Here is a 27,592-nt window from a genome sequence, read left to right on the forward strand (position 1 = left end):
GTGCTATTAGCAGGAAAAATAGCCACCAATCTCTTTTATTAATAGTTGTATGGAGGCATAATTTAAATACCATAAAATCCATCCATTTGACACTGATTTTTTTAAAGCAAAAATTGGATCATGCGCCCCTGCCCCAGCTTGAAATTCTTCAGTGGCTTTCTGTCACTGTTGAAAACAGCTAAAACTCCCTTAACCAGGCTTACTAACACCTTACATAATCTGGAACTCACTCTGCTCTAGCCAAAATTGCCTTCTGACTGTTCAGAGAAGGTATCAAACTCCTTTCTGCCTCAGGACCTTGGCACATGCTGTTCCCTATGTGTGACATGAACATTCCCGATTCTTTATATAATTGGATCGTTCTCATTTGGATCATTGTTTCAAAGTCATCTTTTCTGAAAGGTCTTGTCTGGCCATGCTACGCAGAATTTTGATTCTCCATACTCTGCCTTCTCTTCATTCCCTGTCCTAACACCTGTTCTGTCTCCATGTCAATTATCATAAGCTCTGCAAGTTTTATCTGTCCATTATGACTATAAGGCTCTTAAGGACACCACCCTCTGTCTTCCTTGCAGGGGAGCAAACAAGGTATTGGGCATACAAGTGATACAGAGGAAAAATAACTTACTATAAAGATCTTTAGAGAAATTGTATGTGGACTGGTGCTGGTCTGCTGTTTGTTAGTAATCAGAGATGAAATAAGGAAAGAAACAGAAAGCAAGCTTTTACAAACATTTATAGCAATTTGACAGGGTAATATTATGTCTGTTAAGTGTAATACTAAAAAATTTGGCTTGTATTTTTATATATCTTGTTTTGTTTATTTCATGTTTTTAGTAATTTACTTCTATTGATCTGTGAAAATTTGGAGGAAAAAACTGGCCCTTCTTCACAGATAGTTTGAGAAGCACTGTTTTAGAGGACATGATTTGAGAGCCTGGGGACGAAAACAGAATTCTTCCAATTTATCTTGCTAGAACATTGGCTAGAAGGTGATCTTTCCTTGTTGAGAGAGAGAGAAGGAGAAAGGGACGAAGGGACGGTTGACTACAATGGGACATTTTTGGACAGGGAGAATGGGAGTCTCAAAGTTGGCAACTTTAAGTTGACAAGTGCCTGTGGGTTTCTAAATGCCAGGTAGGAAGTTGGACCCCAGCCCAGTCCACAACTCCTCATTCCCTTGGTGCTCTGCTGTAACCTATCTCCGTTTGGAGAAGAAAGTGAATCCTCAGCCACCAGAGAAGTTGTGTACCTAGGGGAGGAGGCTGGGCTCCTGGCATTTGGGACCAGTGGGGACTTTTCCCTTCAATTCTACCTCTTTTCAATCCTACCCCTTCAATGCTGCCTCTGTAAGGCCAGGCTCCAGCCCAGTGAACTCTGTGTTTACATGCCAGCTTCTGAGGTGGCATTGTTCACAACACATGGTTTTGAGCATTTGAAATTTTTTTAGAGAAGGAGAAGAGGGAGAGAGAGAGAGAGTAAGCAAGCAAGTAAGCAGAGAGAGAGAGAGAGAGAGAGAGAGAGAGAGAGAAAATCTTAAGCAGGCTTCATGTCCAGCATGGAGCCTGACGCAGGGCTTAATCTCAAAACTCTGAGATCATGACCTGACCTGGATGCTTAACTGACTGAGCCACCCAGGTGCCCTGAACATTTAAATTTTCTGTTTAGAACATAAAAATGGAAGAACAAAGGAAGGGAAAGAGTAGCAAGCAAAACAAAAGACCTGGAAGGGGAAGGGAGCAGAAGGGAACAGTTGTTATTGGCAAGCAAAACACATGACCCAATCTCACGTGAAGGTGTTTTCTCTCTAAACAAAGTGGGCCCCTCTCTGTTTCAAGTACATTCCAAGATCTAGTAGGCTGCAGAGTTCACTTCTTCAAGCTTACATTATTCCTGGTTGCCTCTTTTGGGTTCTGTGTTATGAATGGTGCTTTTGTTTTAGTAAAAATTTGAAAAAATTAAATGTAAGCTAGTGCCCCCCCATTATTTCCTGGCATGTTAATAATATGAATGGGGCAAATAGGGAGGGAAAGAGAAAAGAGGGAGCAAGAGCAAGAGGGGAGATGAGAGAGCAGGAGAGAGGGGTGTGTGTGTGTGTGTGTGTGTGTGTGTGTGTGTGCATGTGTGTGTGTGTGTGTGTGTGTGTGTGTGTGAGAGAGAGAGAGAGAGAGAGAGAGAGAGAGAGAGAGAGAGAAGGAAGAGGGAATGTGGCAGGAGAGAAGAGAGTGATGGACAGATATAATTGGTGCCTGTTAAGATGCATTTCATATTGGCTCTTGGACAGGTTTCAAACCCCTATTCACAAGGCTCTCCTTGGTTTAAGCCTTTTTCTCTCTGATCACTTTACTCTCATAAATGTATAGTTTGTATTTCATTCATATGCATTTATGTCTTTGCAAATGTTCTTATGTGACCTTTGTGGGGCTGGCCTTTTGTCTCACTGAGATGCTTGAGTGGGTCAAAGGGCAAGAGCAAGGTGCTCTGTCGAGTCTGCTCAACCTGCACTGGAGGCCTAGCTTTGGCAATGGATTAGCTCTGAGACTTTGGGCAAGTCACGTATTTTTTTCGGAGCCCATTTTCCTGTTCTCTAAAAAGCTTAGGGAGGTGACTAGGTAAGACGTCTCTCCTCATGAGAGTTCTGAATAAATTTAGTAAGAAATCTAAAGAAAATAGCTGGCATAGCAGAGAGGAGCCTGAGATATGTTAGCTTCCTTTTCTTTGCTTCCCTAGCACAATGGCGTCCTTGACTGCCTGCTCATGAGGCCCCTCTACCAGTGGCAGCTACATGACCTAACTTCCACTTGTAGGGTCAACAACAGTCCCCCACTCTGGGGTTGGTCTTGACCTAGGCAGAGAAACTGTTGGGTCTTCTAAGATAGTGGTTAACTGGCACAGCACTGAATGAGTCTAGTATGGCTCATGTTCTCCCCTAGGCACCCCAAATGCTTGGGTTTTTTTCTTTTTTTGGTCTTATTTTTGGGGCTGGGTGCTGAACATCTGTTGCTGGACCATCTCAGCCCAGATCTAATTCATTTTGTGTTGACCACAAGGTAGTTTTGATTGATCCTTCAGATCCTCAGCTGTGTTCAGAACGTAGGTAAGGGTACTCATACCCCTCTTGGCTTCTGCCCACCTGGAATGATTTTAAGCCTGCTTAATGACTTTATATCTCTAAGGATAACAAGGCTCTGGTTTCGTTCCCCCATTTATATCCTCAGCTTCTGCCCAGCTATTGTGCCTATACTCTCACTCCTGGCCTTCTCTGGTCCAAACTGACCCTCCATGAGGGAAGAAATATAGAGCTGGAAGTGACCTTGGAGGTTTCCCAAATTTTAGTCATTAATATGCCACATATGCCACCTTTATAGTTTTTTGCCATAGAGGTGGATCATCTGAGCTGTAATTTACCTAATCTTTTTCTTTATATGGTCTAAATTTTTTTAACCTAAATATCTACTTTACCCTCATTCTAAAGAATGGTATCTGTAAAAATCACAGAAGTGAGAGGATAGTTATCTTTTTGCATTACATATTTAATATAAATTCAAAAGTAATAAGTTTAAGAAATTTTGCTGTGTACTCCCTAAAATCATCTTGTGTACAAGTAGCACACTTAGGGAAATAGTAGTCTGGTCTAACTCTCCATTTTATGGATTAGGAAACCTGTTTCCTAGCTCCAGGTCTAGTGGTTGTTTTCATCATGCCTAGGGTTGTCAGTCTAGGGTTCTGCACACAATGATTGAGCTATCATTACGGACATATATGAAAAAATTAAATCACAATACACCACATTCCTGGGGATGCAGTGTAAAGGATCCTGATGCAGGACCTTGCCTTGGAAGAGAGAGAGAGGTTGCCTGACTGACAGAATGTATGCATGCTGGTTACCTCTGGTACCAGAGTTGCAAACATTACCATCTTAGAGTCCTGGAAGAGAACACAATTATGGAACCACTCCCCCCAAAATGACATCACCAACTGACACAGAATTTGTAAGAGACTCGCTCGCTCGCTCATCATTGGGATGTCCACCTCTGGTCTGTGTGTTCCCCAGATCACATCTCTGGCCTGTGCTTCTGATGGAATCTTTTGTTTCTTCCAGGGACTTCAACAAGGTAGAACTTTTCTGCAGCTTGTTGTCTGCTGTGAAATGTGCACCCTCACCCATGAGAGGCCTGTGTCGAAGCATTCCTGGACTATCTGAGTCTTCTCACTTCCGGATTGCTACCAGGGAAAGTCCATGTCAAAGCACATAGAAGTCTTTGCAGATAGATGGAGCTCCATTGGCAAGGGGCGCACGTGGCACTCTGGTACAGGTGATTCCAGAAAGCTTAGGGAAGCAGCGTGACTGTCTTTGATTTTGCATTTGTAGAAGAAGGCAGGGGTTCTGTGCTATTGTTATACCAAGACTCAGATTAGACTGTTCCCTTGTGTATCTGTCCTCAGCTTTAATCCAGCTGGCTCATTTTGAAAGGAAACATCTTAGCTCCACTTACCCTTTTTGACCATCTAAGGAACTTCTAAATAGTTTTGGGGGGTATCTATGCGCGCACACGCGCATGTGCATGCGTGTATGTCTTTGGTGGAGGTATTTGGGGTATTTTTGTCTGCTTTAAAAAACCTGAAAACCATGATGGGATAATCTGTCTCATTTTTTATCAGAGATTAGCAACAGTTCCTATCTCTCTTGTCTGCTTGCAATTTGATACAGAGTACTGGGACTTATGGAAACACATGGCTGAGTTCAAAGGAAAAGAAGGTCACTAGAGGAAAAGGAGTGGCAGCTCAAAGCATGGTGAACGAGTGCACGTTTTCATTAGGCAGACTGACGTAACGCTATGTATTACAGTCTTTCCGAAGGACCAGACTTTACTTGTTCTTGTCGTAGGCTTCCTCCCACTATCTCATGATTCCGAGTCCTGGTTAGGCATTCAGTTAACCATTCTTTTCTCCAACCTTGTCCTAATGATTCTTTCTTGCAGTTCTAATGCTCCATAGGCTTTCATTTCTGTCAGGTCTGGGTCTCAAGTTGAAACCAAAGCTCGTCTGAAGGATTGTTGGTAGGAATAAGGAGGCCCATTTAGAATTCTAGAGTGCCGAAGGTCTCAATGTATCATCCAGTCATTGATGCGCATGGCTTGGATCTCCCTTTAAGATGGAACCTGCCTTGAGGAGTTGAGTGAGCTGATAGCCTCCAGTTTCAGGACCTGCCTCAGCTTTGAGGCAGGAGGTATGTGCTTCCTGAACAGCTGCCAGCCAATGGCTGAGCAAGATGGTGGTGCACTGGCTCGCTGTTTCGGGGCAGCATGGGGTTCTTTGACTGGAACTCTCGGTTATGCTGGCCAAGACTTTCTTAGAACTATACCGCCATCTGAAGCTCTTCTCATCAAACTTCCTTTCCCTCTCCTTGGCTGATATCAGACCTGAATTGTGGTCTTAAGCTCTCCCTTCCCACTTGTGACCCTTTCTCTTTTATTTTTCACAGGTATCATTCCCAGTAAATGTCTTGCACTTCTAATGATATCTTAGCATCTGCTTCCAAAGGGCCCAACCATTACATCAAAGAACTCCCCCATTCCCATCTGAGTTTACAGTAAGGAAACTGAAGTGACTTATGCAAGGTCCCATAGCTAGTTAGTAAGTAGCATAGCTAGTTCAAAGTAGCAAATTCCGTATGACAACCCAAACTTTCTGCCTTCGTTCAATGTTCTTTCCCAAACTTTAGTCATCCACATGCCACCACAGCCACATACACAAAAGCCAGACCTTGCCATATGTTTATTCCCTATGCTATTGCTTACGCGACACATTTAACACATTTGACACATTACAAAATGGATTCATTTGTTGTTACATCTCTACGTTAGCCCTGTATGAAGTAATAATGTCCATGAAATTTGGATTTCAATGTGCTCATTTTATATTTTTCTAACACACAATAAATAATACATTACCATCATAATAAAAAAGTTTATGTGTGCACTATGTAAAGTCATCTCATGTACTGTCAGTGATGGGTGAACCCTGGGATGTATAAGGCAGAAAAGAAGGAAAAGGGGGACGGAAGGAAGGAAGGAAGGAAAGAAAAAAGGAAGGAAGGAAGGAGAGCAAAATACTTATTGATGAGAAAGAAATGGTAAAAACCCATCAGTAACTGCCCTCAGGTGCCTTGCTGTGACGTCCATATTTCCTGCCAAGCCCTGGTCTAACTTCCAGTGAGTAGCAAACATCCTTTACTTATTGGTTGCCTAAAAAAACCAAATTGAATGTATTTAGATGTAAATGAAGAATCAAGATTTCTCCTCCTAAAAGAGTCAATACATTTATCCCCCAAATGGTCTGAAGTGCTCCGCTTTGAGCAATTTATTGGAGAACAGGCACACTACATTTCAAAGCAGTAGCTCTAATCGTCATTTCATAAAGTGTTGGAAAACACACTTCCTAAGACAGAGGTTTAAGTAACATTTCCTTTCGTGTTTAAAAAATTTTAATCATTAAAACAAAATAAGATTTTTTTCTTTGATTTAAGAAATCTAAGAATATAATTATAATAATCTTTCACCTTTGTTGCTATTCTTTTGGTGTAAGAGCTCCATAATGATTATCATTCTGTTGTGCTAATGAAACAAGATCGGGGTTAGAACTCATGTTATGTTATAATGTAATAGATTCTTAGTATTACAGTGATAATTTAACATTTCTCTTTCATTTAGGGGGGATAGTATTATTCAGAACCTCTGCCAAAGAGATATTCCTGATTTAGAAGCCACTTTGTTAATTCCTAAACCAATTGTCTTTTTGGAGAAAGAACTATAAACTCACCTAAATGAAATACTAGCTTTTAGAGTTTCACAGATTTTTAAAGGCATGGGAAATGTGAAGGAAAAGATTCAAGTTGTGTTTCATTATAAGTATACAGGTGGCTGTATGCTTTGACAGGGTCCCTTGATGTTTTGTGTTCCAACCTACTTCTGGCATCTGATTTGAAAATATTTGGTAGTGATCTGCTTCTGGAAAGACAAACCCAGTACTGATATGCACATCTACTTGGGTTAACTGGGGAAAGAGTCCGTTTCCTGTGTCCCTTGTCCCTTGTGCTATATTTCAAACCTGGATAAAATGGTTTACATGTCAAATCCAAATCGGATCTCAGAAGAATGTCTCAAATTACTATGTTTTAAAAGAGGAGAGAATAAGAGCTTCACAGCTAAAACAGAGACAGCACAATTGAAAACAAGGCTATTGCATTCAGGTTTTGGCATTTACTGACTCATTTCTCCAAGTGTCTAAAGAACACATTAGGTTCTTTGTGTATTTCTTTTTTGGATGATTATGGACAACACAAACTAAATAGAATATATTGCCCTGGGATACAAAAACTCTGCTTGTTCTTACCAGGTTCGCAAGCATGTAGTGATAACCTCTTGAATGCTTCCCCAGGATCACAACCTGCAGAAGAAGAAAGAAGAAATATTGCTTATTTAAGAAGGGCATTTCCAATTGCCTAATCAATGGGAAGTGCAACCAATCGATGGGCTAGAGTGAATCACTTTTAAATGATCAACAGAGTTAGGTCTTTTGTATACAGTAAAATCATAGTTAATAGGACCAGAGTTCTTTTTGCACATTTCAATGTCAGGCAGAGAATACAGGAAGAATTGCTAACATTGAAGTTAAAAGTGTCAAAAACAAGGGAGAAAAAGCTCTCGAAATTGCCACTGTCACTAAAAATAGATGGCAGAAGTGATGAAGCTGCTGATCCCCCACCCATGAACTGGATTCTGTACTCAGCTGCTGAGATGGAAAATGGGCTGAACGTGTAATACAAATTAGAAAATAGAATGTACAGTACATTTTTTTTGTTGTTGTTATCTGGAATGCTTAGGGAATAGAACACTCTGGGAATGGGGTTAATGGGATTTTCAGGTTAATTGAGGTTACTTTTGCTTATTGAGACTTTTCTAAAATGCTTACCTTCTTTTTCCTGCCTTACTAGGAAAGATTTGTGACCATCTGTACAGCTTTTGCTGCTGGATGCTAGGCTGCAGGGCAGTGGGGGGGGGGGCGGATTGTCCCCTAGGGGACATTTGGAGCTGCCTGGAGGCATTTTTGGTTTTCACATCTGGAAGGGTGACTAGTATCTAGTGGGGAGAGGCCAGGGATGCTGCTAAACATCCTACAGTGCACAGGCCAGCCCTCCACAACAAAGAATTGTCTGGTAAAAAATGTCAGTAACATCTGAGGTGGAGAAGCCCTGCCTTGGGGTCATCATTCTTATGGTAATTTTCATGAATAACACTGTATTAATTCTAAGCCCTACAGTTTACAAAATGCATTTTTGTTATTTCAAAATGTGTAAGTGGATTGAATAATTTCCAACCAAATGTGTTGGTTGTCAGTCGCAAGTTTTTGACTAAATACCTGACATAAGCTTATTTCCAGATAGCTAAGTAGGGCAAATTCCAGTTAATTGAGGATTTTATAAAATGTCACTTTAGTAAGTACCGATTATGTACAAAGTACTGTACTGAATGCAGGGAGTGGGCACCAGGAGGGGGATCACATAGAGGGTAAAGATACAACCGGAAGTGGAACCCGGTTTTGTTCCGGGTCTGATGTTAATACCACTTTAGGAGCCCTCTTTAAGAAAAGTGAAACAAAGTCATGAATAGTAAAGCCTTGGAAAGAACCCATGCAAGTAAGGTGCCATTAAGCTTAAGCTTCCTGACAAATTCCACCACGGACACAGTTATCAAACGGTTTAAAAACAACTTGAGGGGGCGCCTGGGTGGCTCAGTCGGTTGAGCATCTGACTCTTGATTTCGGCTCAAGTCATGATCTCGGGGGCGTGGGGATCAAGCCCGGTGTTGGGCTCTGTGCTCAGTGGGGAGTCTGCTTGAGATTCTTTCTCCTTCTGCCCCTCCCCCACTCTCTCTTTCTCTCTCTCTCCATAAATAAATCTTAAAAAAAGATAAAATAAAAACAACTTGACAAGACAGCAAAATTGCATACATATCAAACCATAAGTATATATAAAAGGCCATAAGAACAGTAAAAACAATTGCCCTTAATTGAGTGCCTAGTATATGCCAGGCACTGTGCTAGGTGTTTTTTATGTACTTAATCGCTAGCACAATTTAACAGATTAAGTATCATTAGTTTCATTTTACAGAGGAGGAATCTCAGCTAAAGAGAGTTTAAGTGATATGCCCGAGGCCACACAGCTCAGAAGTGGAAAAGCTGGAGTTAGAACCTGGGTCTGCCGGCCTCTAGAACCCGTATTCTTGGCAGTACATTACATGGTTTCTTAATATGCGCTAAATGTCAAATACCAATAATTGTTCTAGGTTCTTGGAGAAGAGGAAGAAGAGGTATTTTTAAAGTCTGCTAGGATGTATAGGGGAAGGTTTCCTGGAGAAGATAAGGTTTCAGCTGGCTCAGAGGAGTGGAACCACATATTTAAATATGCTTATCATGCTGGCATTAGAAGCTTTCCAGTCATTTCAAGGGCTGAGAGAGAGAGTGAGAGCTGTTTTCGATTAATTTAAAATATGAGCCACATTTCTGACTGATTATTTATGGAGGAAATGAAAGGTTAATGAATGTCTTGAGGAAGTGATTTCTCACGCTGCCATGACACAAAATGAGCTGTTTAGGTATCTGCTGGGAAGTATTCTTCAGTGTCCGCTTGTGAGAAACCTCCTTACTGGTGACATTTGTTAACTTTGGATGGCAAGTTGGGACCATACATTTGTTGCATTTTTAATTCACTGACAACCCTCAACATAATAAAAACAGAGGGTTTTGAGTTCTGCCAGAAAAATGAGCGAGATTCCTGAGGACATCTGGCAGAACTTAGAGAAATAAAGCAGCAAGCCCAAAGGAAATGGGGTCTTTCTCATCAGAGGAAGGGCTTAGTGCCCTTTTGAGCAGAGGGGAGGTGAGAGGGAGCCATAGAAACATCAGTGTTGTGAGAAAAGCCCCAAACGAGAAGCCAGGAGCCCAACCTTGTCATGTCCTCACCGCTCGCGTGTGGGCAAATCACTCAATGTACTCCGCCTCCATTTCCTTATCTGTAATCTGGGACAATGAACCTGGCCCTTTCTGTCTCAGCAGAGTTGTCAAGATCAAAGTGAAGAACATCTACACTTGGGGTGGGGAATGTGCCTCATGTAATCACACAGGGGGTTAAATAACCGTGAGAGGGGGGTCACTCCCTAAGACATTGTGTTTTCGGTTCGGAAACAGTTGAAGCTATTGGAATATCTGCTTTAGTCCCTGCCCAGATAGTCTGCTCAGAAAAAACTCACTTATTTGAAGGTAGCTGTCTCATATTATCACCTCACAAGACTTAGCTTAAACTGGAAGGGATGGGCAAGTTAAAGATAGGAACCTTTAGGTGTCACAGAGCTGCTGCCTCGAAGGCCCTAATTATTTCCTCATCCTTACTTCTTAACTCTTACTTAACATACAGTTCTTACAATCTTGGTCTTTCAGTTCACGGTCAACGAAAAGCTGCAAATTAGAAGGGGTGTGTAGAGAGGGAGGGCGTAATATTAGAAAGAGGCACTTTAGCAGCAGAGGAAGTGACAGGCTGACTTAAGGGAGGTAGCAGAAAACATTGTACTCCTGCACAGGATCATCATGGATGTTCGTCGTCAATGCCTGAGTCATCAGGGTCTGGTTGATTGCGTTGGTAATTTCTGCTAAAAAAAACCCCACGATATGTTTTGCTGTAGGTTTCCAACAGAAATGCTCCTAGTCCTGATACTTAAGAGAGTGCCCTCCGATACCTTGAAATCTTACTTCCGTGAGGCAGCAGTGATCCTGCCAATGTCAGCTAAGTGAGGCCTCGCTGCAAAAAGTGTCCTGTTTTGCTCTGGGTCTTTCTTTGTTTTGCATTTTTGGTGCAAGGCTTGTGGGAGGGAGGGTGGGGTGTGTGATAGAATGCACAAAAGAACTAGTTAATGGGAGTGATTCTGGTGCAGTTAGTCCTCAGTCTTGATTCTTGCCATCTGCTGTAGATGAACAAGGCATAAATTGTACCCTGAGCTATTTAATGACTCTGGTAACCAAGAGAATATTCAACTTTGCTTTTACAGTAATTATAATAACTCTTTCTGAGTTAGTTTCAGAACTTCAAGGAGAAAAGCTCTCTTAACAGTCTACTGTGAAATTTAAGGAGGAAATATCAAGTTCCCAAATCCATGTACCATATTCACTGTGCCTTTGTAAGATTTGTTGGAAATGACGGATGGTGAGCTAGATGGTGGATATGATAAATGTAATAAGGAGAGATTTGTCAAATGTTGATACAATTCATTGTTTTAAGGACATTTATTTTTAGCCTCACAAATAGGATCCGAAAGAACAAAATGCCACAATCCCGATTCATTGAAACTTAAACAACAGTTTTGTTTGCAGATAAAAACAGCTCTTCCATACTAACTCACTGAGTCGAGCATATAGCTGAGCATTAAATTATTTGTTAAAGCATCCAGTGAATCATGGTCTACCCTTTTGGGGGAAACTTTCCCTTATTGACTCCTCCATGTGCTTATCTGTGACATTGGAGGCTGGGTTTCACTGAATAGTTAAAAATAATTCAGAAAATGTTCAGTTGGTTATCTATGTAAGAGGCCATTTCTTTTTCCATCTAATGCTCAATCTAGACATTTTCATAATTTTTAGAAATCTGAAATTAAATTGCTCCATAAGACTACTTGAGAGAGGCCCACAGACCCTTTGGGAGCAAAAGCATCTGTTTTTCTATGCTCACATTAAAAAAAAATATGTGTATGTGGAAAAGTGTCTATGATTTTTTTTCCCCCCTTAGATCCATCTGGTATGCAGATTAGGTTATTTGCAGACCTAAGTATCTCCATGTTTGGATTTTCTACATCGGTGCCAAAAAAGGATCTATGTATAAAGATTGATCTTGCTTTGAGTACAGAACATGCCTTCCCGCTCACCTTAATCTGCTTCTCTTTGATTTAAGTACCCTGAGAAGTCTGGGGGGCTGGGGAGAGAAGCGAGGGAGGTTTCCCGTTTTAATTCGCCCGATTTACCTATTGTATAGGTGTTTTCTCTTTAAGGAAAAACCCACATTCCTTGTGTTCAAAGGGAAAACATTTTTCAGCACCCACCCCTTCCTTTCCTGCTTCCTCAGTTATAAAAAGACATGTTGTCCTATGGCAACCTATCTAATTTCAGCTGTGTTGGGAGTTAAATAGTGGTATGCTACAAAAATCAGCCTTAGAATATGCCACACTTCCCAGAAGAAATCTTCCATCAGATATGATAAAAGGCATTCATTTTCTTGAATGAAAACCCCGAGCTACTAAATTGCTTTAGTCTTAGTAAATATATATCAGAAGTCAATTCCGTTAGAATTATTTTGTAATAATTTCAGTCTGCACGCGCATGCTCTCTTCTAACTGAAAGACAGTGAGTGCCTCATATTGCAGTCATCTGACTTGAATAAATGTGCTGGATTAGTGAGGCAGAGGAGAGCCAATCACCCATCCCAAAGTCAGCCCAATGGCTGTGGGAGTGGGGGTAGTGCCAGTGGAGAAAGACGGGCTGAAGCTTTTCATAGAGAAGGAAAATGGGAGTACAACCAAGAAATCTCGTCAGTGCTTATGCTGTCTAGAGGGGAAGCTTATGCAGAGTGGAGGCAATAGAATACGGCATCAAATAAAACGCTTGGATGTGAGGATTAGAGGACGAGGATTTCACCAGAGAACACGTCTTTGGGAAGTTTCACTTCCCAGACTTTAACAGTGCATTCACTCTGACTGAATGGAATATACAGAAGATTTAATGCTAAACAGCAGGAGAGGCAAAGAGAACATACAAATGAGAGGCAATATATGGCCACGAGTAAGTTAAAGGAGCAACAGATTACTCTCGCTCCTGTGGATAAGGGACCATTTCAGGGCATGTTGACCTTGGGGGGAACACCTCACTGTATTAACCCGGAAACAATATTTCTCAAATTTCATTCCATCACAGACTTCCATTTGTGTCCTAGCCACATCCCGCCGGACTACTAGTTACTTCATATTTATCTTTATAGCTACTCCTTTTCTTAAATTTAGCCATGTCGAAAGCAATAATATCCATGAAACTACATGCAAGAAAAGAAATACAACCGTATAGAAATAAAATCTATTCATCCAGATGTTACCGAAAATCCTGCGGTATACTACAAGGGGTGCTGGGAAATAATGCCTTAAAGCCGTCCCCTCTTTGGCAAAGAGAATGTAGATTGCGTCTCCCTGTCCTGACAAAATACGGTTAATTTGGTGGTTCAAATCTTGAGTATCCCTGCCTACTTTCAAAGGTTCATGAGTTTTGTAAGGGAGCAAAATGATGGGCAGCGTTTTGGAGGTAACAATGCCCAGGACTGGGTACAAATGACAAATACGGAAAATTACGAAAATATTTCCTAAGGCAATTTACATGTAGTGCCTTACCCAGGAAGTCCAGCAGCTTGGAGCAGTTAGAGTCCTTGGTCAGGGGGCCAATAATGAATACTTAAAACACTGGGGCCTTTCCACCAGAACTTCCTGTAAAATGATGCGTTTCCAAACACTGTGCCTTTTCTTGGAGTACTTCATCTGGAAGATCTTTCACAGTACCCTATTTATAGTTGGAAATATTCTAGATGTTTCTTCAGGTAGGTAAGGTAAGGTGATTTTAATTAGTATTCAACCTAGAATAATACGGTAAAAAGGACCTTAGTTTCTCTTCAACATACTCACATGTATGACTTGTGTAGTCTCTCTGCATGTGTATTGGCTATCCCCCCAAATCAGTGATAATTTATTTTACAATACATTTTTATTTTTTATTTAAAAAAAGACTTATTATTTATTTGATGGGGGAGGGGCAGAGGGAGTGGGACAGACAATCTCAAGCAGACTCCATGCTGAGCGCGGACCCCAACACAGGGCTCAATCTCATGACCCCGCAATCATGACCTGAGTCAAAACCAGGAGTCAGACGCTTAACCGGCTGAACCACCCGGGTGCCCCTAAACAATACATTTTTATATACAGAGTTCTTCACATACTCTTTTATGAAATATACTGTCAGTTATTTTATGTTCACGCTTACAACTCTGGCTTTAACATTTACAACTTTATTCTAAATAGCAAATGGTATCTTTTTTCTTTGTAGATTTTGCAAAATCATTTAGGCCCAAAACACTATAATCCTGGATTCCTAAGACCTACTTGGAGAACTATACAGCTGGTAAATAGAAGGCTTGAGAGTGCCAGTGGACTCATTCCTTGTATTTTTTTTTCATTTCTTGGATTAAAAAAAAAAAAAGGCATGGCAACCTCTGGCATACAGCCGAGTAGTCACTCAAATATGTGTTGTTTTCAACTGTGACCACTTGGGGGTAGGTGGAATAATGCAGGACTTCGTTCATTTCCGCACGAGTCACACTTTCCCATCTTTAGGTATTTATCAGCATCAACAACTCTAGTACTACCCCTACAATGACACCTTACAGTGTTTATACTTTTCTTTATAGATGTGATCTGAATCACCCTTAAAGCCTGGAAAAAAATTGATAGTTATTAAAGGTGATGTACTAGAAAGAGCCAGATGGGTCTGGATTCAAATCCTGCCATTCACCCATTAGCTCCATACGCTGTGCAAAATTGAGCCATGGGTGGCTGGGAAGAGTATTAGAAACTCAGGTTCAGCCCAGAATGATGGAGCCTCCATGTTGGGAGGAGAGAGGAAAGCACATTTGGTGTGGGGATATGGAGAATGAGATGTTCTCCCTAAAACTCCCTAATTATGCCTTTGGGAATAAATCTGCTGTTTGTGCAATGCTTCCAGCATTCGACACCCCAATCTGTGAGACTTTCTGATTGTTGAAGGAAGGGAATGAACAAGTTTATATTTTCAAATAAAAGGAAATATCTCTCAGAAACCCAGTATATTTGGGGGGGGGCTTTGTTTTTTAGGATAGTTGCTTACTTGGCAGATTTCTCCCTCTTCTAAGACCCGTGTCATCGAAGTGTCTTTCCATTTGGTGCTGGATGACAAATGACAGAGGCTTCGTTCATGGCAGGCCAAACACAGAATTCTCCTAATTCTCAAATGTTTGGTTTGCTTTGGTCTTTCACTCTTGCTATTTGAATTTGGCATTGTCTTCCCCACTCTGAAAGCTTATCTACCTTTGTGATCCTACTGACATGATAACAGTTCAAGCACTGTAGGCAGAATTACAGACTTTCAGCCCCAAACAGGGGGCTCTTGAAAGCCGATCATTAAATATTCAGGAATTTTGTGAGCCGGTTATTAAGCCATTGGTAGCTTGAAATCAGCCATGGCGGGAGTATTTACACTATAGACATCGGCCAACGTGACAAATCAGGGCTTTTCCCCCTTGAGAGCTAGTTTACACGTATACCACACCTGCATACCACTGGACTCAAAAGGAATATAGATTGATGTTCCTAGTGGATGGAAGAGTTGCCTCCCTTAACCACATCTTTCATTCATCTCTTCTTCTGATGGACATTTGTTGAATGCCTGCTCTGTGCCAATCCTGGGGCCAGACGCTGGGGAGACAGAGGTCACCAAAAGCTGGTCCCAAGCCTGGATGATCTCAACACCAGAGGCTATTTTGAAAACAAAGAGAGATGTCTTTCAGAGGGCTATTTCTCTTGATTTCAGGAGAGCCTCGCCGTTTTACAGTGCTCACACACTAGAGGAAAGATTTTTATTTAGGCCAAATAGGCATTTGTTGTGACGGCAGCCAGGGCTGGCTCCGGAAGAAATTGTGAATGAAATGATCGGGTGGAAAAGCTAAGTTAGAAGGGGCATAAGTGGTTCTGTGGTAAACAGAATGGGATCTGCTAAGGGCAATGTGTTCCGGCTTTGCCAGTTACAAGCTGTGGTAACCGTGGGCAAGCTACTTAACCTCTCAGACTCAGTTTTCCATCTGTAGAACAGAGAACATAATAGTGGATAGGCAGCTGAGTCGGTGGTCAAGAGCGCAGGGTAGACTGCCTGGGTTAGACTCCCTACTTTGCCCTTTCATAGCTGTGTAGCTTTGAGCAATTCACTTAAACTGTGTTTCAGTATACTCATCTGTTAAATGGGTCTGTCATTAGTACCTACTTCATAGAATTGCAGCTAGGAGTAAATGAAATAATGTACCTATAGTTCTTTTTTTAAAAATTATGTTCAGTTAGGCAACATATAGTACATCATTAGTTTCTGATGTTGTGTTCTCAACGATTCATTAGTTGCGTATAACACCCAGTGCTCATCACATCACGTGCCCTCTTTAATACCCATCGTTCTTAACATAGTGCCTGATGCTGATCCCATATTCGTTATGTTTTCCCTTCCTTATTCCTATTATAATGCTCCCTCCCTCCATCCTTTTCCACAGAAATCACATCTGTCCTTCAAGGCCTGCTCATATGCAGCCTCTTCCATGAAGGCTTCCCTGATTTCCTGTCCCTTGCTCTCAAAATGTACAAAAGTGGTTTCCTACTGCTGTGGGGTTAGGGAAAAGGAGAGGCATCAGAACTTGGTGCAGAGGGGGTATTGGAGCCACTGGTCAGGACAGCACGGAGTTGGAGGTGCAAGGAAGGAGCTGAAGTTTGCATGCAGGGTTCAGGCATTTGAGTCGAGGGTGAAAAAAGGACAAGAAGCGGGGAGGGGGTAAACCAACAACAAAGTAACCCACACTGTCACCCTCCACCGCCCTCTCCTCTCCTGCCTCCAACATTGATCAGGACCAGGAATCCAAACCACATGGAAACCATGGTTGAGAAGATGTGTGTGGGGGGCTGGAGGTGGGGCAGGGTTCTGCCCAGAGACAAAGAAGCACACACAGGCCATTACTGAACCGAGCATGTGTAGTCATCACAGGGTTTGTAGCACAGGAGAGAATGGGGGTTGGGAGTGGGCAGCGAGAAAGGTGAGAGCAGAAATTTGGCAGAGTCTGCGAGATGGATCTCTCCTCTGCATGGTAGACAGTTGCCCGGGAGTCTCAGGCCGCCCCACGCTGCCAGTAACAACCGGTCCGTGGCTTTATCCACACTTCATTTCTGGAGCAAGGGGGCAGAGCAATTCCAGGCTTCCCTGTTTGAATCCACAGAGGCCTTAGGGGCAGGGAGAACACGAGGAACACAGTTCACATTCCTTGGAGGCCCAAGCTACAGGAATGTCTTAGGACAGTATTTCTCAAAGCGCATGCTGTGGGGATCACCTGGAGAGCGTATGAAAATGCAGGCACCTGAGCACCTCTCCGGAGAGCCTGATTCAGAAAGTCTGGGTCAGGGCCAGGGAGTCTGCATTTGACACTCGGTTGATTCTGATGCACACTGAAATCTAGAACTACCTTTCCATATGGTAATAAATGCACTTTGAGAAGCTAAAAGGATCCTCAATGATGGGATTTTCATGAAAGGGGATAGGAAGGGAGACACTGGGCTTATGGGGTGCTCCCTTGAGAAGCTTCCATGGGAAGGGCAGGGGGCAGCATGAGGACACTCACACAGACTCCTGGGGACAGGAGCCAAAGGAGGAATCTCTGACAGATTCTTGTTTCACACAGGACCACACCAGAGGCGGACTCTTGAGACAAAGATCTGAGGGCCGGAAGTTGGGATTCTAGGAAGCGCTGGTAGGGGAGTGAGGAAATGAGACAGCAAAGGGCAAGAAGCCAGTCCAGGGGCTTTCCGGAGCAGGTTAGCTCTGAGTACCTCTGGGAGTGGCGTGTGAGGGCTGGGAAGCTGGAGCCTTTGTCCTTCACTCCCTATTCACCATTGGCCGATAGCTTCCATCAGGAGTATTAGTTTCTGCCCAGGGCTTCTTTTTTTAAAAAAAATTATTTATTTATTTGAGAGAGAGAGAGAGCGAGAATGTGAGTGAGCAGGAGCTGGGGGAGGAGCAGAGGGAGAGAGAGAGAAGCAGACTCCCTGCTGAGCAGGGAGCCCAACATGGGGCTTGATCCCAGGACCCTGGGATCATGACCTGAGCCGAAGGCAGATGCTTAACTGACTGAGCCACCCAGGTGCCCTCTGCCCAACACTTCTGACTTGTCTCACTCTCAGGCTGGGAGAAAGGCTTCCATTGGAGAATAACGTGCTTCCGATAGGAGACCACTGGTGTGGATAACAAAGGCTAGTGCCAAGGGGCCATGGGTAGGGCATCCCCAGTACCTGCTACAACTGCAGTGACCCTTAAGTCACACGTACTGCATCTTACAGTTTACCTATTGCTTTGCCATGCATCATTGCAACGGATGAAAAAAAAAAAACAACCTGAGATGAGCAGGAGAACATCATGGCGGTGGGAGTGGACCCTGGAGTCAGACTGACCTAGGGCACCAGTTCTTCCTCTTTGTTAGCCGAGTGGCCTTGGACAAGTCATTTTACCTCACTGAATCTCAGTTTCCACATCTAAAATAGGAATCGTAATGGCACCTATTTCTTAAGGTTATTGTGAGGCCTAACTGAAGAAATGCATTTAAGGTTTCTAGCAGAACACGTGAGATTTAAAGGGATTCCCTCTCTCTCATCCCTATGTCTTTCCTCATCCCATGTACCCCACGGCACGGAGCCCCAGTGTATGACACCGAGGTGATGTTTAATAGATGTTTCAAACACGGAAGGCTTAAGTACACCTTGGAGAAAAGTCCAGGTTGCTTAGGAAGTGGTAGAAGAAGGTGCCATTTAAAGTAATATAAAATTGAGAAAAGCATATTGAGGGGATGGGCATTGAACAAGTTCAGGCACAAGGAAGGCTCTCTCCTGGAGAAGACGATGCCTTGTAGACTGGATTTTGAATGATTGGGGGCAGGGGGCTGAGAAGAGGATCCTGGGTGGGAAGATGCCTTGGACAAAGGCCTGGTGGCGGGACAGAACAGAAGACAAACATAAGCTCACATTTCCTGGGCATTTACCAGGTACAAGGCATGGTGGAAACTGATTTTTCACATGCTTTACCTCATTGGATCCTCACCACAACCCTTGAAGGTAGGTACTACTGTTAATTTCATCTTCCATGTCAGGAAACCGAAGCCCAGAGAAGTTGGGTCACTTGCCCGAGGCCTCACAGGCAGAAAACGATGGAGCCTGGAGTCAAAATCAGATCTGTCTGAATCCAAAGCCCAGTCAATCGGGTGGTAGCAGCTCTACTAATGATTACTGATTATAAGAACTGTTATTATGACTGTGGGATGATCAGCTCCCACTACGAATTTAATACAACAAAGACTGAGGACCTACTGTTATTATGTATTATTACCTAAGGGGGGAGCAGTTATGGCCTGAATCTTTGGAAATTCTCCTTTGTTGCAGGGCATCCTGGGAATTTCCCTTTGGTTTCCCCTAATTATTTCTCAAAGCCGTGGGCCTGGTTCATATGATCCTGACTCCAATTTTCGATTCCCTCTCAGCGTACAGCATGGGTTGTCATTGTTTCATCACAAGCTGCACTTTTGATGAATGCTGGATAATCAGAACAAAAGCCTAGGAAAAATAATTAGGGGGGAACCAAAGGGAAGAGGCTCGCAGCCTTGAATGAGAGACTGCGAATGTTTCTAGGACTCAGTCCCTGAAGCTCTGACAATGTATTTTGATCCTTGTCTGCATGCAAATGAATGACTCCATCAAATCAGAGGCAGTTTGTCACAGTGCAGGTTATTTAGCTAGTTAATTAAAAGTCTGAGCGAGCTGGTGTCTCTCTGCACTGGGCTCTGAAGATAACCAAACCTATGTCCTGACCAGGCAAGTTAATTTAAAATAAGTGACCTCAATTGGGTAATGGCTGCAAGTTCAAATTCAAGAATCACTGTAATTAGTCCCAGATGGATTTTAATTGTTCTTTCAGGAAACAGAGTGGGGAAGGGGGAAAGAGGAATGCCTGAGCCCAAAGTAAAGGTTATTAGCCCTACCTTTCAAAAGCAGGGGAGCTGATAGGGGCAGGGCATAGGTACTGTGGTGTAACAGGAGTTTCATTTGCTGCTTTTCCAAATGCAACCTTCTAGAGGCAGTGGGTAAAACGGGTCTAGCTCTTTTTGAAATAAGGTCTAAAGAAACTCAGCACTCTGAACCACGTGGTCTCAGGTAAGTTATTTAACCTTCCTATGTCTGTTTCTCATCTACATAATCGAGAAAACACTATTCACCCTACCTACCTCTGAAGTTTGAAGGAGATACGTTGCAAAAAAAAAGCTTTGAAAAAATATGGAAAGATCTACGGGGCAGTGTGTATTCTTGCTTTAAGCCAGGAGAGTTTCCCAATCAAGGATTCTTGATTTGAGAGTAGAAGGCCCTATGTATGGACCTCTTTTTATTTTTCCCTGAGACTCTGTCATAAACCAGGTACCTTCTGAATGATAGCTCTCGAAAGAAGAAAGGGTCAGAGTGGGCGGTATGTTCAGCCCCATATCTGTGTGGTGGTACGTGATGTTCTAATTTCTTGGGGGGTGTACCCACGGAGCTGAAAATGATTTCGGCTTTATGGGTTTTCGGAAGAAGTCAGATTATGAAATTGGATCCTTCTCCATTCGTGTTAAAATAAATCTCAGACTTGAAATTACATGCTAGCACAGCCCTGTGGTTCCATGAGGTCAGCGTCCATCACGGTGAGAGTAGGATGGTATTATCCCCACTTGTTTTTTTATATGAATGCTTGGGTTTCCCTACAGTGTTCTGGTACATTGTAATTGCCCATATCTTCCCCAGCCCTGAAGCCAAAATTAATAAGAATTTGTACAGTGATAAACACAATATAAGCAAAAAACTCCTAACCTAGTTCAAAGCCTTGGAAGACCAAGAATTTGACCAGGTTGGGCTGCATGAACGACTGCTTTTGAAGCTGCTTTTTCCCCCTTGATTCCATTTTTTAAAGGGAATTGTATTGTGATACCCATTTGAGTCCCTCTTAATGGAATATAAGCATCTAAGACAGATTTACAACCTATGCCTACTGACAGTAATCACAACTGTTTATCCTTCAAGCCTAACCAAAACTCATTTAATTAGCTTGCTTTTAAATCAGAGTCTGCGTTCTGCCTTGTTAGATGAGCCAAGCAAATAATGGAGTTGTGTCTCCCAGAATTGCGTTGTTATTGAAGGGCCGTGCCTTTTGCTGAAAAGAGCTCGAGGTCATAATGAACAAATAAACGAACAAAAAACCCTCGCTCCACATTACTCTTCATCACTGGGAAACACTCATCCATGGTAGGGAGCAGCAGAGGACACAACTCTGCTAGGATTTTGCAAAGGTTTAAGTTATAGACTGAGCCGTCCTTTCTAGAAATCTCCCCGGGGAGTTCCGGTAGTGCACGCAGCATGAATAAAAGGCACAATATGCAGTGTGTGCAGGACTGGCAATTATTCTCCAAGTGATACATGTCAGGACTTTTTTTTTTTACTAAAAAGTTAAGAAGCTATTTATTTAATGCAACAGATATTTATTGAGCACTTACTAGGTTCCAAACTGTTTTGGATGCTGGGGCTACAGCAGCGAACAAAACATAAAAAACCCTGCCCTCACGAAGCCTAGACTCTAGTTGGGTTGGCTAGTAATTACTCCGTCCTGTGAATTCCTAGGTGGTTTCTAGCTCTCATCTTTCAGACTACTGATGATATACCCGATTTAGGCATGTGTTCTGCCATCCCGATTAGACTCTGGGTCCTTGAGGGCAGGGTCTCAGTTTAAACTTGTTTTATCATTCAGCCCAGTGAACTGTGGGCACGTGTTCAATCAATGTTTGTGGATGATGAGAAAGAAGACGACTCGAAATACAAGAAGGATGAGAAGTGCATTAACTTCAAATGTTATCTTTCTGGGGTAGTATGTTTTCCTGTGAACAGATTATTTTAACCTATACACTAATTCCAGGCAGTTGGGCAGGAAGTGGGATGGGGGGGAGGAGGTTGGTGGCCTATTCAGGGGAACCCATCTGTAGATTTCTATTTGGTCCATGTATTGGCATAATCTTGGGTGGTGTGCCATGAAGAGTATGGACTCTAAAATCAGATCTGGGTTTAAAAATTAAATAAATAAATAAAATCAGATCTGGGTTTAAATCCTTGCTTTTTCACCTCAGTCAGTGTCTTCCCTGTAAAATGATAGTGTGGTTTAATCCCTAAGTAGAAGCCTCTCATTCTGGAGGCCATGGTACTGCATTTCCTGGTGGAAAAATCCCATTTCTTGGGGATCGAAAGGTCATGACGAAAGGTAGAGTCATGTTTTGGCCAATTTAGCCCGTGTTCTTCTTGGTATCAAGTTTCTACCATTCTGCTTTATGACATCCTAGCTTATTAGCATTCACTCTGACAAGCAGTAAGTGGCATTTATCATACCTATGCAAACAGAAATTCCACCCCCTTTCACCAAACCAGATGAACTGTCGGGTCCTTGAAGACTCAGTTCAACAAATCATCAGGAAAAGGCCTCCCTGATCTCCAGGTCAGGCTGAAGGAGGCATTGTTTTTTCTGCATTCCAGGAGGATCTGTGTTCCCCTTATCACACTAGACCACGATCATCTGTTTACTTGACTGCTTCCCTACTGAACCACGAGCTCCTTAAGGGCCGGAACCAAGTCTTATTTGTTTTTTATTTTTTTTCTTTCAACTTCTTACTAGTTCTTGTCCAGGACAACAGATATAGGCAGCATGAGTAGAAATGTTGTCTTGCTTTCAAGGAGAGCTTGAAACCATCTCCTTAAATTTCAGCAGATCTGGGGCGCCTGGGTGGCTCAGCCATTAAGCGTCTGCCTTCAGCTCGGGTCATGATCCCAGGGTCCTGGGATCGAGCCCCGCATCAGGCTCCCTGCTCGGCGGGAAGCCTGCTTCTCCCTCTCCCACTCCCCCTGCTTGTGTTCCCTCTCTCACTGTGTCTCTCTCTGTCAAATAAATAAATAAAAATCTTAAAAAAAAATTTCAGCAGATCTGCTGGAGGGGATTGTGCGTAAGAGTCTTCTGTTTCCTTTTTTCATGCAGTTAAGAAGATAAAGCCATTCACTCGTTTCTCCCACTTCAAGTAGTATTCCTGTTTATGTAGATTCTATGAAGAGGACACTTGAGTAATGGGTCCTTTTCAGTTTCCATAAAGAACCGAGTCTGAGCTAGTCTTGTTTATGCAAAAAGCCTTTGTTAGATATGTTGGGTTCTGTTGAAATGAGATTGCAAATGGAACCATCCCTGTCTTCCTCTGGATGACAGTAAGGGGAGATTCATCACCATCTGACAACTTTTCAGCTAAACTCTGAGCAAAGCAGATAAATGGAACTCATGAAATCAGTTTGCAGACTGAACAGCTTTCACTATGTTTGGAGAAACCATACAATTTTCTCTTGGCTCATAAATCCTCCAGTACCTAGCCCTTCTTCTTTAAAAAATACAGTTTGATGGCAAGATTGCCATGCATGCATTGACATGACTTAAGAAAGTTAAGAGAATGAGTTTCAGGTCACTGAGTGGTAAGGACCATAAAAAAAAAGTGGGTAGAATTTCACATGTATTGTCTTTTGAGGGTTCGAGGTCACTGGCTATAGTTTAGCAAAGCAGGGTATTGTGGTGGAGGCTGCAGGGGACAGAGTCGCTGGGGAAGGAGACCACTGGGAAGTTTTCTCAGGCAAAAACTGTCCTACTTGGGTTTCCGTATTCCACAATTAGTGCTGTATCTTCAACAGGTTGGGTGTGAGAAGCAGCCCATAAGTCTTCTGGGGAGGAGATGAGAACGACATTCCCCCTCCCTAATGAAAGCAAATGCCTGAGGATTTGGGGAGGGACCCGCTGCCACCTGCTATTGATGTAGCAAATGCAGAGGAGCTAAAGGCTCTGTCAGGAGATGCACTTTCCTGTCACTCCTTGCAACTCTCTCTGAGCGGCCTGGTGGTTGTTGCCATGGACACCAAATAGCAAAGGGGTTTGGGTCAGAGTTTGAAGGATTGTGCTGTGCTGGAGTGGGTGAGACTGAAATTAAGTTAATGCATGTACAAATAAGGTGTGTTTCTTTCCTTAGTGCCTTTGAGAAAACTGCAACAAAGCAGTCTGTCAGGCAACAATTGATTTTATATTGGCTAGGGAAGGGGGAAGAGGAGCAATTTATTGAGTAGGAGGTTCTCAAGTGAAGCACATGCAGTAGTTTGAAATAGGTCAAGAGAAGTGAAAAGGACTCTCAGAGCTGTTGAGGACATAGCAGCGAAGGAACCTAAGAATGGCCTTTAAGAAGCTTTTGATAGTACCGTCTTTGACTGTCGAGTCTCCTGATTCAGTGTCCCCGGATATTCATCTCTTAATCTAAGACACAGTGTTACTGAGGTCCCACTCTATTTTGGTTCTTCCCTCTTATTTACCTCTGTGTGCATGCATATGTGTGTGTGTGTGTGTGTGTGTGTGTGTGTGTGTGTGTGTGTCTTTTAGATAGCATCGTTTCAAGGTTCTGATTTGCAAATCAGTTCACCCAGTTCTGTGTCCCCATTCTTAAGATCGGCAGGCACATTTTCTGGCAATGCTGAACTTTGAAAGAGATGGCACCCTTCCTGCCCCTGTCCCCAATAATGATCCACTTACACCTAGAGCTAGAATTTCCCACTGTTGGGGCAATTAAAGGCATGAAAACAATTGAAGTGAAACCATGGAAGTTTGAGTACAATACCCATGTTTAGGACAGACCTATTTGGTCCACAAAACCATAATCAAAGCCCCTGGCACGCCCTTGGTAGCACTCACAAATCTTGATGTTTAAGGTGACTCCCTCACTTCAGTCTCCCTCTCTTGAGACCCGCCTCAGATTAGAGAAGCAGCTTAAATGCTTTTTGAGTTCTCAGGCTCAGGGACCACACGTTCCTTTCCTTGTTCATTTTCTCCTCCTTAAGAAATGAGGTACAGTGACTCTAATTATAATGCTTGCTATGCTTGATATGTGTAGACTTGCCCTCTCTGAGGATCTTAGAATACTTTAGAGAAATTGTCTGATTCATCTTAACGTCATCCTAGTCAGGCAGGGAAGGCTTCTTATATTTTATGGCTGAAGTCACTAAGATGATGAAAGGTGAGGTGGCTGTACAAGGTCACACGGTGATCTTGAGATAGAGCTCAGCCAGCATTTGGGTCTTTGGCCTAGCGCTGGATTACTTCAGAAGATATTTGTCAACTGCTATTCTTTTCCCAAGTAGGGTGTTGGGGACTCATGTGTATTTGGGAGGCTCTTTGGTAGCTACATTCATCTTAAAAGGTTGGAGAGAGAAGAGTGGTGCCTGGCTACTTCTTTCTTCCACTTACCTCCACCTCTGGTGACATGACAGTAATCATCACCAATCTCCCCAAGCCCTGGTCCTGGCCTGTTGAATGATGCCCCTTACTTGGCACTTTGTTATAACCTCTGGGCAGAGACAGATGTGGACTGAGGGAAGGTTGCCCCAACAGACATGAGATTTGATCGGAACGGCCAGTGGGGTGGTTGGTAACAAACTGACCAAGGGCTCTTTCCCACACTCTGTCTCATCAAAGTCCAGACCTTGGCACGGATCAATTAATTGCCATTGGCCTTCAGTGTTAGGGCAGTAAAGAACGTGAGTTTGCATCTTTTATTTTATTTTTTATCACTGCACTTATTTTGCTTGGTGTCTCTCTGTGGGAAATCCCAGAAATCTAAATTATTTTAAACATAAGGGTCCTGTGGCAATGGGAGCAATAATTAGCTTTTGCATTGCTGTCGTAAACTGTGGCTCTTCCAGCCCTTATGAAACTGTTTGTTACAGCATCTGTTAGAATCTAGGACAAGGCTGCTGTAATCATGCAGCTGTGTGATGAACCTTCTAATTGCTACATTTTTGTTGCTCTTAATCTGGGGAAATTTCCTAATAAGGCAAGATGATGATTCTAAAAAATTCATTAATGTTTACAAGGCAGTTATTCTGACGCATAGGACTTAGTCAACCTCTCAGTGCCTGTAAAGCCTTACCTGGCACATTCACAATGTAAGCCATACAAAGGAACAGGTTATCAGGGTATTTTCCTCCCATGCTAACTGAAAATGTACTCATTGCCTGTGGAGGGATGAAACAGCTATGCATGGTCAATGTTTCCTTTCTACTTTTTTTTTTTTAAAGACCTGCAGTCTCACTTGATAAAGTGATGGGATCAACTCAAAACAAAGGAAGATATTTGTATTAGTTTTATTTTTGCATTTGAATTGGTTCGTATCTTTAGAATTTTGGAATAAGGTACCAGCCTTAATCCTAGAATATTGGTATTACTAGATGGGAGAGAAGGTCTTTTGATTGAATAAATCTTTACTGCAATCTATTCTACATTGCTATGTGTGAAGGGCGCCTGAGCAGGAGTATGACAGTGGATAAGGATATAATGGGGAACTTATGATAGGCTTGTGATGAACAAACAAACCACAGTTAATCAGAAGCCAACTACCAGAAATTCCTGATAGGAATTTCCCCCAGTCATTTTCCAGATATTATAAGGACTGATGTGATATTTCCATATACATATGTGCACAGCTTTCATCAACCAGAAAATCCTGTTAATGGGGGGCATTTGTTATTCTGTACTCTAAGGAGAGAGGTAAATGATAAATTTCCAGGCTGTGTCCTGGCCTTGGAGCACAGCATCTCAATTCCCCCCTCCATCTGTGTCTCCAAGGCTAAGTGAAGCTCACTGATATTGAGGCTTGCAAGATTCACAGTTAGCAAAGAAACATTCCGTGAGGGTCACCAGCCTGGCAATCTGAGGAAGCAGGAAAGTTGACTTACACAGTTTTAGATACTTATACTCTGCCTTCCAGAACGATTGTATTGCCTTATCACCCCTACTACCATAGCATGAAAGACATGGCCTCCCCCCTGCCCATGTCTAGAACCACGTATGGTAACATAGGTTGGGACTCAATATTTCTCGAATTGCCTACCTTGTTTTTCACAGCTCTGGGAATCACAGCCTGTTGGAACTGGAAGGGACCATCATATAGAACACAGTCATTATACAGTTTAGGAAATGGAGGCACAGAGGGATTAAGTGACTTGTTGGGAGTCCTACAGCCTGGGGCTAGAACCCAGGTCTGTCTCCAGGCCTCTGTCCTCTGCTTTATAAAAACTCCAAGATGCCTCCAGTAATCCCAAGGACTGTCACGAGGTTCCCTAATGAAAACTAATTTGAAATTGTGTTGATTTTTTTAAATAAAACCCCCAAACCTCATAGGAAATAATCAAGCAAATAATTAGGTACCACAGTTTTTTAAAATAAGGGGAGGGAACTGTTGGTTGAGCAAGAGCTGTTCCTTTTTGAGACCAAAGCTTCTATCATCTGAAATAAACAAGTGTCTTGCTGTTTCAAAGTAATGATCTTGAATGAGTTTCTTGTCTTTATTTTCCCAGAGGGGATTTGTTTCTAAATAGTCACAAAGTCAGTCTAGCCAGTCTAGTGTGAAGTATGACCAGAGAATCAGACCATCTTTTTTAATAAGCCGAAGATAAAATCTCTAAATATAGAACACTGGTGTCTGCTACTAACTCTTAGGATAAATATCTTTGCATTTTAGGGAACAAGTTTGTTTAAGGCTGCCAGTGAGTGT

At 42.6% G+C, this 27,592-nt stretch overlaps 1 protein-coding gene across 2 annotated transcripts in view; it reads right to left on the reverse strand.

Moving 5' to 3' along the window:
* Positions 1–27,592, reverse strand: part of GRIA3 (glutamate ionotropic receptor AMPA type subunit 3) — a 272,830-nt gene that overhangs the window by 102,333 nt on the left and 142,905 nt on the right. For both annotated transcript variants that reach the window (XM_088028930.1, XM_028122723.2), the window contains exon 5: positions 7,396–7,449. In XM_088028930.1, the coding sequence (XP_087885056.1) occupies positions 7,396–7,449 (54 nt within the window). The remainder of the gene's footprint in view (positions 1–7,395; positions 7,450–27,592) is intronic.

The sequence above is a fragment of the Eumetopias jubatus genome, unplaced genomic scaffold (assembly GCF_037043125.1).
Source record: "Eumetopias jubatus isolate StellerSeaLion01/CBP00866 unplaced genomic scaffold, mEumJub1_p1.0 scaffold_11, whole genome shotgun sequence".
In the NCBI taxonomy this organism is placed as follows: Eukaryota; Metazoa; Chordata; class Mammalia; order Carnivora; family Otariidae; genus Eumetopias; species Eumetopias jubatus.